The sequence below is a fragment of the Gymnodraco acuticeps genome, unplaced genomic scaffold, assembly GCF_902827175.1.
Source record: "Gymnodraco acuticeps unplaced genomic scaffold, fGymAcu1.1, whole genome shotgun sequence".
Taxonomy (NCBI): domain Eukaryota; kingdom Metazoa; phylum Chordata; class Actinopteri; order Perciformes; family Bathydraconidae; genus Gymnodraco; species Gymnodraco acuticeps.
Genome location: NW_022990271.1, coordinates 4,080,541 through 4,094,373, shown reverse-complemented (window position 1 = coordinate 4,094,373; position 13,833 = coordinate 4,080,541). Strand labels below are relative to the sequence as shown.

The window sequence follows — 13,833 nt, the reverse complement described above, 5'->3', positions numbered from 1 at the left end:
ATGTTAGCAGTGAGTGTAGTAAACTACAAACTACTGGCAAGTATCGTCATTCTCAACGCAGAAGTTGCGAAATGATCTGTTTACATAACATGATTGCGAAATAAACGTCCACTTTAACACTAACCACCGACGCTAGTGTTACCTACAAGTTAGCTTTATACAGGCTGCCAGACTGTGTGTTTATTTCCTTAATATTTGTGGTTGCAGTGTGCACGTGCCAAAACAAGATTTTAACTGAGAGCCCATATGTATCCCTGTTTCCACTTGTTGTCTGTTTAAGCCCTCTGTGTGGGCGTTTGAGTCACAGACATCCGTTGCACCTGTTGTCAGTGCAGTCGGACTTGCTTCTTTGTATTGGTAATAGATTTTGATCTCACTTTATTCCCAACACAGCTCCAACCAGTGTTAATCTATTCATAGGTCTGTCAGAAGAAGTGAAAACATGGGTGGGTCTGCAAGGCCTTCAATCACTGGATGTACTTCTTCTTGCATCTGTGTGTTTGTGGGAACATTGATTTAATTTGGAGCCTGTGACTCTCGAAAGCACTGACTCTGCTTTCACACCAAGATGTTGCTGAGTAAGGATGTCCATTTTTACATCTTTTGAGGCGTTAACATCCGTTGGTACTCCTGAGACTTTTAGAAAGCAACATTTCCCACTCAGTCATGCTGACTATGTTTTATAAAAACATTTTTTTCTGATTGATAGGCACTTGCATTATGAGCACTACTTTCTCACAATCCATCTGTAACATGCCTACAGTATGTGGTTGCTTACGGTGACCGTAACAAAAACATAGTTGCATTTTTCATTAGACTTTACATTTTCCAGCGCATATATTGAAATAGCATTTTTTTCCTACCAACCAGTAATCAATATTAATCACAGAAATCGAAAAGAAACCAGATACTAAGTCATTATTATAAGTAGTATCTTAAGTATTGTCAATTTGTTGATGATAAATGTATAGGTTGTTTCAGCACTGGTCCTGGCTCTACAAAATGAGTTGTAAAATATTGATTAATCAATTAGTCAATTGGCCTTTTGTAACATGCTGTACAACAAGGCTATACACTTCACAGAACAAGCCAGTGACGAGGCTGTGAGTTATAACATGAAGATGAAAAACATTACATTTGTTTTAAGCATTTTCATTTATTCTGTACTTTATTGATTTTGGTGGCGAGTTCATTTCATTTCCAGCATGCTATGAAAACATGCTCATGGACAAAGGTGACTGATAAGATGCAGAGGACATTGGACTTGAGCAGAGATCATTGTGGGAAGGACATGAGTAGAAATGTTTTACAACCAAATAATGTGAATCCACCCAATAAAACCTGATGCCTTTGATTACCACACCTATTTTTTAAATCTAGATTTTTGCTCAGATGTTTTATCCACATTGCTGACATGACATTTTACTCATTGATTTGTGGATGTGATCATTACACCTCAATCCAGCTAAATGTTTGAGTGTTAGCAGCCTTTACAGTTTGTAATCTGAGGCAGTCGACCACATTAATGGCTATGTTTTGAAAGAATAGATGGGCTCATCCTTAGGTGTCTGTGTTGTATGAGGCTGAGTAAAATGGGCTGTTTTTTAATCTCAAAGAAGAATAAGAAAGGAATGCCACAGCCCTGTGGGGATTTAAGAGCTATTCAAATGACCAATAGTAACCTCTTGTGTTGCCTCTTTCACCCTCCTCCCTCTCTCTGTTTTCCCTCCTGTCTCCCATTGGGCATTGTAGAAAGGGACTTCTTTCCTACTCATTCTCGTCAAGATATTGAGTCATTAAACTCCGTCAAATCAGTCACAGAGGTTTGGCATCCTCGAGGCTCATCGGGAAAGTCCTGCATCGGCGCCGGCAAACTGACAGAGTGGACTCAAATGGGCAGGATGGATTTATACCAGAAGTAAGACGTCAGCTTCAGAGGTAAGTGCCTGTTGCAGAGTCACTGCTGCAAATCAGTTTGAGCTAATTGAGGCTTTAAATCCAAATGTTCTCCTTCAGTTTTTTATTATTATTTAGGCATCACCTTGACAGCAAGAATGCTTTGTAGTAGATGGGTTTTTCTTTGGAAAATATAGACTTAGAATCCTAGTAGATATGTATTATTTTTGGATAATTCTGCTAATTGCATATATTCTAAAAGCAAACATACGGTGTTATTAGTTGTACTTGACCTCGTTTGTTGTCAAATGAGCAAATATTGAGGAGAACCAAGTCATTTAAGAAAAAGAAAGGTGCCAAAACCAACTCGAACTGTTGTAGCTTTTATCTTGAAGTGCTGCAACAATAACTGCTTTAATGATTATATACCATGTCTTTTAAAAGCTTATCACTAGGGCTTTGAAAATGATTGCCGTCAATGCTGTCATCGTTTCTTCATGGGTTCTGTTTTCATTATGGATACTAGACGGTCATATTTAATCACAGTTGGTCTTTCTTTTGTTGTTATCTGTCTAGTGTTGAGCTTGACCTTCATGGTTGTTGTTGTTGTTGTTGTTGTTGTTGTTGTGACTCTTGAATTGTTTCATTGGAGACTATGTTTTAATACTTTTATTAAGTACTTGTATTATATTGCATGGCCTGTACGTTTTGCAAATCAGTACAGTACCAGGCTGTCTTCTTCTATGGTTTCCACAGTAGGTAGAGCAGCTGCCATATTGAAGTTGTTAATCATTGGAGGGATATTGGGTAATTGTATCCCTTAATATGGTACAGAAAAGGTCACATCACAAACAGTTGCATCATACAAATGTTTTCTGGAGCCCCTTTAGATATAAAACAAATGGGACTAGCAGTCCATTATGCAATATAGCTAAAGATTAACTAGTGTGTCTAGCAAACAAGATTTAGATTGTGCATTTGTAAGTTATTAAAGAAGGTACATTTTTAATGGAATGATAAATAATCCTATAGAACAATCCTACTACCCTGAACTAACGAGTAGTCTGTCGGCTCTCAGGTATCCATTTTGGTCTGCAGATGCAAAAAAAGGTGTCTGGAGAAAGCTCTTTGTTATCGACAGTATTAACATAGACGGCCTGAAAGCTTTTTGTTTGGGGTCGGAACATTTACATCCTGTCGGTCTTGTCTGTCCATTCATATTTAAAATAGTGTTTTTAATACCTCGATTATAAACAGATTTCTTTTGTTTATAGTACAAATGTGATTTCCAACAGAGGAAGCACAACCATTTTTATTTTCAAAATAAATAGCAGAAAGCCTATATTTTTGAAACAGGGTTTCCTCTTTGCAGGCTGGTTAAAAATAGCCAAAAATAAAGAACATGTGTGTCTGCTGAATCCGTTTCCTGAAAAGCGCCCCGATGAGGCACATGACAAACTTTCACTTCTGCTTTTACAGCCAGTAAAAGCCATGTTTATAGACAGGAGCTCAGTTGTTCTCTCTAAGAACTGCGTTGTGGTGTGTATATTATATTTTCCTGCAATTGGTATTATTATTTTCACAAAATGTCAGTTTTGAATGTTTACACAGCTTTTATACTCACTTAGACTGTCAGCAGGTATACATTAATTCCCTGTTCATCACACTTTATTTCATGTCTAGTTTGTGTTGCCTGTGAGTATCATTCATGTTTTTTTACTTGCACAGGTACACGTTGGTTTCGTAATGACAAGCTGCTGTGCAGAAGATGTCCACGCTGTCTGTGACTGATATTCCAGATGTTGGTCGTGGTAAGAGAAAGCACTTCTGTATTAGTCCAAAGAGTGAGATAAACAATGACAGGTTCTCTTCTCTCAGTAAAGATTTAAATTGTACTATGCCACGAAGCTTATTCTTGTTCTAGAAGTTGCTATCCAGCCAGTGTATTTTTGTACACTGGCTTATTATGTTGTCCACCTAAAATGAACATCTTGATTTATAATTAAATCACATTTCTGTGTCCATGTGTGGCAGGACTGCTTTGATTTCCACAACCTCTCACAAAAGAGTGATTTCAACAGAAACCAACAATTATAAAAATCTTGGTCTTTATCCCACGAGCTTTGTGTTATGACATGTGTTTGTATTGTGTTTATTTTTGGACACCTGTCACAATCAAGATCAAGTAATGCCAAACAAGGTCTCGATTGATAGCACCAGTTGGCTGGTACTTGTTTTCAACGTGTGTGTGTGTGTGTGTGTGTGTGTGTGTGTGTGTGTTGTGTGTGTGTGTGTGTGGTGTGTGTGTGTGTGTGTTGTGTGTGTGTGTGTGTGTGTGTGTGTGTGTGTGGTGTGTGTGTGTGTGTGTGTGTGTGTGTGTGTGTGTTGTGTGTCGTGTGTGTGGTGTGTGTGTGTGTGTGTGGTGTGTGATGTGTGTGTTGTGTGTGTGTTGTGTGTGTGATGTGTGTGTGTGTGTGTGTGTGTGTGTTGTGTGTGTGTGGTGTGTGTGGTGTGTGTGTGTGTGTGTGTGTGTTTTGTGTGTGTGTGTGTGTGTGTGTGGTGTGTTGTGTGTGTGTGTGTGTGTGTTGTGTGGTTTGTTGTGTGTGTGTTGTGTGTGTGTGTTGTGTGTGTGTGTGTTCCTCTGTCAGATGAGAGTAAGGTGTTGTGACGGGGCCCTCTGAGCTGCAGCTGGACTGCATGGTTGAGGAAGGCAGTGGAAGCACCGCAATGAAGCACGGCGGCCTGCTGTCACTGGCTGACCTCTCCAGGCCAGATAACTTCCCCGCCCCCCCACACAACGGCTCATCCCTGACCGACATAAGCAGCCCTCTGCCGGTGGAGCTGAGCGACATCAAGTTGGACCCTGGATCTGCAGGGGACACACCCGCCAGCTTAGGTCAGAGAGAAGAGTTACTCTTGTTAACAGCTGCTGCAAACAACTGAAATGTTTAAAGGAAAGTGAAAACCACAACTATGTAGCATATATTGACGAAACTGAAATGCATATCCTTTAAGAGGGAGTTGCGTGTGTGTAAAAAACAAGTGTGCACTTTCTGTTCTGTCACTGCCATTGAATGTATATCTGAGAGAGCCCAACATTACATCACTTTTAATGAAAATACTTGGGAAGGGCATTTTAAGTCCAATAGACTTTTATGATGTCAAGCTTTTACTTTATTTGGGTCACACTGCAGTGACATTTTAAATATTTTATAGAAATATATTATCAATGACATTTGTAGTCAACCCCTCTTAAAATAGTGCCCTTTAGTTTACATTCCTGTGTGTTTCTGCAGTTATTTGTGTGTGTGTGTGTGTGTGTGTGTACTGGTTTGACAACTTCCACAGACTGGACCAACCAGTATTTCCTTTGACTTAATCTCTATAATGTCTTGCACATAGTAGTACGGATAACTAGAATAACCTTTTTAATTTTCATGTAAATATACAAGTATATTATCTACTGCGATGATTTGAATAGGGATAGGATGCCTGGAAGTACTTATCTTTTCTTGATTTAAATAACGGTAGAGGAGCAGACATTGCCTAACCTCCTGCACACATCAAAAAACCTCGTACACAAGGTGCAGCCTCAGAAAAACTCACCTTCCTTTTCTTTTTTATAGATGGCCAGCCAGTGAAGAGGAAGAAGGGGCCTGCGCCGAAGATGCTGGGCAATGAGGTGTGCAGTGTCTGTGGGGACAAGGCCTCTGGCTTCCATTACAATGTACTGAGCTGTGAGGGCTGCAAGGGCTTCTTTCGACGCAGCGTCATCAAAAGCGCCCAGTACAACTGCAAGAACAACGGCCGCTGTGAAATGGACATGTACATGCGCCGCAAGTGCCAGCAGTGCCGCCTGCGCAAGTGTCGGGAGGCGGGCATGCTGGAGCAGTGTGAGTGTGAAGCAGATGTAGAGAGAGTTTAGATAAACCAACATTTGAGCTTGTGGGTCTTTTCAAATCATGGGAATAAAATGGAACATCCTCTTTGACCTGTAGGCGTGCTCTCTGAGGAACAGATCCGACTGAAGAAGATGAAAAAGCAGCATGAGGATGTGACGGCCCGCAGCTCCACAGTGGTCACCCCCACCCCTCCTCTGGAAACAGCTTCTCTGGACCCCCAGCAGCACGAGATGATCGAGAAGCTGGTGTCTATGCAGAAACAATGCAACAAGAGGTCTTTCCTGGAACGACCCAAAGTGACAGTAAGTGAACGCCTCACAGGATAGATCTGGGTTGACTGTTATATTAACCTTAATGACATTACGAGCATTTTATTAAACCGTTGTATCGCGGGCCCCTCGGTCTCCCCCTTTCAACACTGTACCTATCAGTAGGTACCCTTGGGCTCAAAAAAAGGGGGTTGCCGAATAGGTAGAGTTAGCAGCCTATGTACTGGGGCTCTGTCCCCATGCAGAGGACCAGGATGTCAATCAATTTGCCTCTTGTCATTTCTCTGTCTCCTTCTTTCAACTCATTCTCTTCAATAAATGAAAAGAAAAATGTATTTAAACAAAAACATTTAAACTTGTGAATTCTTTATAGCTACTTAAAGATTTTAGACAAATAAATCAAATATACCTGTACCGGGCCGCAAAACTAGCAGTGAGTTTATCGTAATATTTGCAGAATTATAAATATATAAAGATATTTTATCATCATGTTTTTTTCAAAAAGTGTTTAATTGTCACACCTATACCAGTCATATTATGTCATCCAGTAATCTAGTTAAACTTTCACCAGAAAACAGTTGAAAATGGCTTTTATGATGTTCCGAGGGATTCGGCGGATCAGCCTAAGGTCTCAGCCTCTTGTGCGCACGAGAAAGTTACCGGTGCGCCAAGTAGGAAGAGGAGCGCACGGGAGACAACCGTTTCATTGCAGACTGTTGTGTTTATGTGGGGAAATGACAGTGCATACATTATTTGAGATATATTTCAAACTCAGACTTCATTTTAAGGACATGTCGGCCAGGGGTGTAGAGCTATTTGTTTAAGCACCGGATTGGCAAAACAGGAGAGTCTGTAAACCAGTCTGCCTTGATCTATGAATTCATGTCTGGGACTCTCACGGTATCTGCTGCCCGCAGCTGTTGTATAGAAGGAAAACCTCCTTCACTTCAGGAAATGGCTGTAGCATCAGGAGGCAGCGGGACGTGTAACTCCGCCTCTGAGAAGTGCAGCACTAGCCAGCGGATAAAGATGTGCCTTTTTACGCACTGCCTTCGCTGTGTTACCTTCATCAGAACAGCTAAGAGTGACTGCAGGCTGCTACGTGTTAACCACACACACACCTCTACACACACACACACACACACACACACACACACGCTTCTACACATTTCAAACTGCCCGATTATTCCCCCTATTACTCGTTGTATGAAGGAGATGTCCGGTCACCAAGGCGCATGATGTGTGTGTTCACCGGAACGAACAACACTATCATAATATCTTCTGACAACAAATGCCAGTCACACACACACACACACACACACACACACACACACACACACACACACACACACACACACACACACACACACACACACACACACACACACACACACACACACACACACACACACACACACACAGGCGACCGGACATCTCCTTCATAATGCACCTTCTCCTCATTTACCCAGCATTCACTGGATTATCCGTAAATCATACAAACAAAACCAGAACGTTGATTTATCTGTTTTCCCGTTTTGGTTTAAAAACTGAATAACGTCGGTTGTTTGGTTTTTCTATTTTTCCGAAAAACACCGGTTATTTTTATTTATTTTTTTTACGTTGTTTATATGTTTTGATGCATATTGTTCTAGTATTTGTTCAGGCTGTTACATACAGTACAATTAGTCCCTGTTGCTACCTGCTGGTGAGTAAATATTCAAATTGACAACCGGCCCGCGATTTTTCTTTTATGTATCTGCCGGTCCTTGGCACAATACAGGTTGGGAACCCCTGCCTTAAAGGTTCAGTTTGTAGCTTCTATCAAAATAACCATCGTATTTCCTGTGACTGTACTGTCCCTCTGCTTCGTTCAGTGCTCCTAATGAAATGTGAAAGATTCCACCACTAAAGAGAATTGAACAATCAGATTGATCACTGATGTTGGAATCAAACTGTCACACTAGACAGTGATGATCAATTATAAATAACGATTCTGTTACTGCATTGCCTACTGTATTTCCTTCGCTGATGTTTCAGAAATATATTCAAGTGTTCTGTTTAGCTGTAAAATCTGAACATTTGTTCCAGCCAGAGGTTTTTGGATTTCAAAATTACAGTCATTACCTAAAAAATAAATAAGGAGCTGCATGTAGGGTGGGTGTTTGATGTGGGAGGCCAGTATTCTGCTTCAGGAAAAAATATAGCTGCTTTAGAGGGAACTACTTTTCTGGTTGACTGCTGATGTGTGTCGGTAAATTGCGAGTTACAGCCATTGTATTCAATTGGTGGTAAAAGCAAACAAGATTGGATCATCTCTCCTGTCAACGTTTAACCTAAAACATGTTGTGTATGTTGCTGTCATGAAAACGTATCAGGGATTTTTTTAACTTTGTGCCTCATATATTTTGTTATGTGTGAACCCAACAGCCGTGGCCTGAGAGTCAGGACCCTCAAAACAGAGAGGTGCGTCAGCAGCGCTTCGCCCACTTCACTGAGCTCGCAATCATGTCCGTGCAGGAGATTGTGGATTTCGCTAAGCAGCTTCCTGGTTTCCTGGAGCTCACCAGGGAGGACCAGATTGCTCTGTTAAAGACGTCAACCATTGAGGTTTGTCATTATTCACCGTGCAGCATGCATCCTGTATCTGAAGCTTCCAGTTTGAAAGATTTGTTTCACTTCATACAAGGCATTGTCACAGTACGTAATTGATGTTACACATTAAACTTGAAAACACTTATTTCAAATTGTGTGAACAGGGTTGCTTCCCGCATTATTTTCCAACGGTTGTGTATAACTTAAATCTCAGTTTTGCTGTATATCAATATTCCACTTACAAACATGTGTTTCCTCCACAGATTATGCTGCTTGAGACTTCTCGTCGATACAACCCTACTATCGACAGCATCACGTTTCTGAAGGATTTCAGCTATAATAAGGAGGATTTTGCCAAAGCAGGTACCTATGCTTAAAATATTTGTATATTATGTATCTCTTAAGCTTATTACTGTATTTAATTAAACTGTCTTGTCTGGTGTTTCAACAAAGACATAATAAACACATACTTTAAGAGTTATTTTTGTTTCATGCGAATAATAGTTTTTGCCCAAACTGGACAGCCAGCATCAGATATTGAATACAACATATGAAACACATGAATGTCAGGTTTTGAGAATAGGGTATGTTTGATATGCCATTCATGTAGAAAAAGAAACCTAACATTTCCTTCTTCAAAGTTTCTTTTTTGTCCCTCCCTCAACTCCCCTCCTCAGGACTTCAGTTTGAGTTCATCAATCCCATCTTTGAGTTCTCAAAAGGAATGAATGACCTGCAGCTGGACGAGGCCGAGTACGCCCTGCTGATTGCCATCAACATCTTTTCCGCAGGTGAGAACTCTTAAACTACAAAGCATGCATTGAATCCTCAAGGGGAAAGGCTTGTAAAACAGCTATTCATGTCATTTTCTATGTGAGAATGTGTCTGTTATAGTAGCTTTTTTCAGATGAACGGAGATAAACATGTTCCTATTTGTTTTGTTTAGATCGGCCAAATGTGCAGGATCATGGACTGGTGGAGAGGCTACAGCAACCCTACGTGGACGCACTGCGCTCTTACATCATGATAAAGAGACCAAATGTAAGTGCTGCTGTTTATGTAACCCCCCCCCCCCCCTCCTGTGACCGACATGTCAGCATAACCTAACAGTCGTCATCACAACAACCACATTGGGTCATGGCTGGGGTTACATTGTTTTATTCAAACTGGAGGAGGGATGTTACAGAGCTGAAGTTCTAAATTATAAGTAATTCCTGCTGACATCTTGTTTAAATGGCTTCCTCAGGATCATCTGATGTTTCCGCGCATGCTGATGAAGTTGGTGAGCCTCCGTACACTAAGCAGCGTCCACTCGGAGCAGGTGTTCGCCCTCCGTCTCCAGGACAAGAAGCTTCCACCACTGCTTTCTGAAATTTGGGACGTCAATGAGTGACGGCAGACCGGATGTCACACTCTGTGAAGTCTTGAGACAGACGTTGCATCAAGCAGGAACACTGACTCCTTTCTGCCGCCATCTGGTCAGGGATTGGTTATGCAGTGAGATTTATTTTTCTGGTGTGGGAGGAGAGCATCATTGCCCTTTTGTTCGCCAACAGACTGATACAATGTTTTGTGTTCAAATGGAAAAACATGAACACCTAGTTGTCTTCGAGCCTTTTGTTCTTACTTTTGTGTAGATGCTGACATGATCGTGGCGATATTGAATACCAGCATCGGGTTCTTTAGCCAGTTTTCTCTGATTTATTATTTGTCAATTTCTAGTTTCTATACTCCCTCTAACAATTTTAATCTGAGCAGGTCTTGGTGGTGGCTTCCTCCAAACATCAGGATTACATCTGCACATTAAGGTTGAAATTGTTTTTTCTTGCAGTCGTGCAATAGGTGGAAATGGACACAGAGTGAAGCATGAGCATATGTACTGTTCACTTTATCGATGTTTTGAAGAGGTAGGCCACCTGGTTGGTATTGTGAATTGGCAAATAGTTTGTGTTAGGCTGTGTCCTTTTGGAGTAAGTGCAGAAATGTAAAGGTGGGTGTAGTTGCTCAGGTAAAGTAATGTGAAGTAGACCTCTGGGAATTAGAGGCTTCCTTAATTTCCATTAGATTACTTTAGTTTTCTTCAAAAGAGACCCTTTTGGTCATTTATAGATGCCCATTAACTTTCATGTAAATTGTATATTTATTTTCACAGTAAAAATGTATAGAGTGCACATAGATTGTACAATCATAAACTAACGCACAAGAATGCAGACTGTGCCCTCATTAACAAGAAATGGTGTTAAGTCAATCTTTTATCACACAGAGCACTGGTCGTTATTTACGTATGTAAAGATTAAACATCGGTTAAAAAGGAAGTCCAGCTACCATCTCTGTGAACTGACTTCAAAATAAATGGAAATGAATACTGACTGAAGTTGTATAAATGAATTACATTTACAAAGATATGCCCCAATAATCACATTATGTCATTATATGAATTGAACTTTCATTTCATCACAAAGTTATTTTTATATTTTTGTTTTATCACTAACAAATTAAGCTGTGAAAAAAGTACAAGCAACGTTTGAGTAGTTTAAACGGAGCATAGAACATTTGGCAGCCCTTTCTTTTTGATAATATACGACACTGAGGGAAAAAATATATAGCTGAAATAATATCTCGATCTAAAGGTCACCATGCTCTGAGTATCTTCCTTAAAAACTACTCGACACCAACAGCGTTAACGCTCAGATTGTTTGGAAAGCCTCACTGAGAGAAAAATATACCAACACGTCTTTAAATGGGAAGCAGTAAACTACAGGAAATGAGTAGTAACATTTATAACTATTTATACTCATGCATTCTAAGAAGTGTAAACTTGAAATGTATAACGGATGATAAAGAAATGTCAATGCAAATTCATAACTGAAGTTTATTTTCTCATGTTGATGTTTGGACGAGGGCTGAAAATGGGATATCATAACGCCACTGTAGATTGTTTTTGACAGCCTGTGTAGCCATTTCCAGGTATCACCATTAGACTTGTGATAGCAAACATCATAAACAATTTAAGCTTTTCAAGGTGCCAGTTAAATTCGGATGTTATATTTTATTGTATTGACTTGTTTGTTTTTTTCAGGTACAATTTATTTTGGCTTTTAATTCATAAAACTGCATTTAGAAGCTAACCTATTAGCTAAAATGAAACTGATTCAAATACAAATGCACACAACTGACTTTACCAAAGGCACAGTCAATAAATAATATGTAAATAAATATATTGATGTATAAAAATGGGCAGATCTAGTTATGATTTGGATAAGATAACAACGGTTGTTTCTTTATCCCCCAACATGTCTATTGCTTATCTTTCTTGAAATTAACGACCTGTTGTGAATTTCCAACAGCGACAAATTATGTTTCTTTTTCATTAACTCAACATGCAGCAGACTTTAGGACGCGTGTATGAAGGATCTCAACAAAGAAGAAGAATACTGCAATACATGATTTAATTATGAATGCTAATAGCATAAAGGTGTCTGTTTGGTTTTGTGTGCTATTTGATTAATCCATGACATATAAAATCGATTTTTGATAAAAAATGATCTGACTGCTAATTGGAGCAGTAGATCATCGCGTCTCCCTCTACTCTTAGTAAACCTGCAAAGTGCAGTGAGCTCTACCTATTGGTGGCTTGTTGAATGAACAAAAACAAGTGTGTTTTCCTTCCACATTCTTTATTGCAATAACAGTGATATGTTCTCCAACATGCAGAATCTTCACAGGAACAAAAGTGTTTTCCTCCCTCTCCCTCAACAGTCGCATAGCAAAACACCAGGCTACTGCTGAGCATTTGTTTTTCTGCTACTGGAAGCCAGTGCATCCCAGGTATACAACATGAGGAGCGTAAGCGTCATTCCCATCGTGTATTGCATTGCTAATTCAAAGGTTGCCTGAATGTGTTTCCATCCAGCAGGAAAACATAAAGCCAGAAGTGACCTGGCTTTTTCTGACCACGTATTGTATCAAGTCGTTTGACTTTCCCCTCAAAATGTTATTTACTTTTTATATTTACTCTAAAAGTATTTGTTCAAATTGATTTTCTTACATCCTTCCAACCCTTTGGTATTAATGGTTTTCATTTGGCAGGACGATCAACATTAAAGAAGCCGATGAATGTGAGAGTGTGCAGCATTTAAACCCCAACAAGGATTTATTTATCTTAGTTTGGGTCCTCCAAAGACATTAAAGGTGTGCTTTTAGTTTGCTGCTTGCAGGGTATCACTTGCCAAACGAATCAATTGAGTTTGGTTTGAAGTAGTTTCTGTAATACTTGGGGGAATTTTATACCATGCCCCAATTAAATCCATGCTCTACTTACAGGTGGACTTTGATCAAACTGAAATTATTTTGTCATGGGGTGCTGATCAAACATGCAAAGATGCATTTGTTGAGCTATTTTAATCTGATTTTTTTTAGTGTACATTTTATGTTAACGCTGTTTAAATCAAGTTTAATTGTACTGTATACTGTAATTTTTATTTCTGATCTCATTTAATTCCTGTCTTCAAAGAGTGATACTGTAAACATAGAAATGCAACCTATTTTAATACTTGTAACTCCTGAATACCTTCTGTTTTGTATGTACAGTATGAATTAAAGCTACGCTGTAGTGCTGATATGATTGGAATCAAAATGACTTGTTTGCTGGTCAGATTTGATGTGTTGTGGTTTATTTGCTAAAGCATGAAACAGATTCATAATGGTGACTTCCATTGACAACTGATGGAAGTGCGTTGGCTTTTGAAAAAACTTAAAAAGAGAGCTTGCTGTAATATTTGTGATGTAACCTGTTTGTTAGGGTTTGCAATCTTTAAATTTAAAGAAGAAGAGGTTTAAAGCAAACCAAATTGGCAATCATAAGTAACCACATACATTATCCCCTACACAGCTGTTGATGAACTTATTTTATCGTATTGTTTTAAAAATATGTTGAACTCCAGTGCTTGCTGAAGCATTGAAGTGATAACATTAGGACACTATTTTTTAATAACCTGCCCAGGGACTATACAAAATATTTTAGATAAACTGAAATATTAAACACTGTCTCTGGTAAAGATAATATGTTATAATTAAAGCAAGTGTAAATGGTAAATGTATTATTGATATGTCTTCTTCGCAATACTTCATTTTTTGATTTTAGTTATATTATTGTGATGAACATAGGTAATAAT

At 39.3% G+C, this 13,833-nt stretch overlaps 1 protein-coding gene across 2 annotated transcripts; it reads left to right on the top strand.

The window, feature by feature from the left end:
• The first annotated feature begins 1,752 nt into the window (after positions 1-1,752).
• Positions 1,753-13,283, top strand: nr1h3 (nuclear receptor subfamily 1, group H, member 3). Of its 2 annotated transcripts, none has more exons than XM_034221331.1 (10): positions 1,753-1,938; positions 3,625-3,707; positions 4,545-4,792; positions 5,523-5,789; positions 5,895-6,100; positions 8,495-8,674; positions 8,923-9,022; positions 9,301-9,450; positions 9,606-9,700; positions 9,906-13,283. In XM_034221331.1, the coding sequence occupies exons 3-10, from the start codon at positions 4,594-4,596 to the stop codon at positions 10,050-10,052; spliced, it is 1,344 nt and encodes a 447-aa protein (XP_034077222.1). In that variant the 5' UTR covers positions 1,753-1,938; positions 3,625-3,707; positions 4,545-4,593; the 3' UTR covers positions 10,053-13,283. The 2 variants fall into 2 exon arrangements, with proteins under 2 accessions (XP_034077222.1, XP_034077223.1); XM_034221332.1 differs by lacking the exon at positions 1,753-1,938 and adding an exon at positions 3,371-3,435.
• The last annotated feature ends 550 nt before the right edge of the window (positions 13,284-13,833 follow it).

Excerpts from the sequence above, each read along its gene's own strand:
- nr1h3 (XM_034221331.1), top strand. The coding sequence starts at position 4,594 with ATGGTTGAGGAAGGCAGTGGAAGCACCGCAATGAAGCACGGCGGCCTG. Across the intron at positions 9,451-9,605 it reads CATCAACATCTTTTCCGCAG|ATCGGCCAAATGTGCAGGAT; the intron begins GTGAGAACTCTT and ends TGTTTTGTTTAG. Across the intron at positions 9,701-9,905 it reads TCATGATAAAGAGACCAAAT|GATCATCTGATGTTTCCGCG; the intron begins GTAAGTGCTGCT and ends TGGCTTCCTCAG.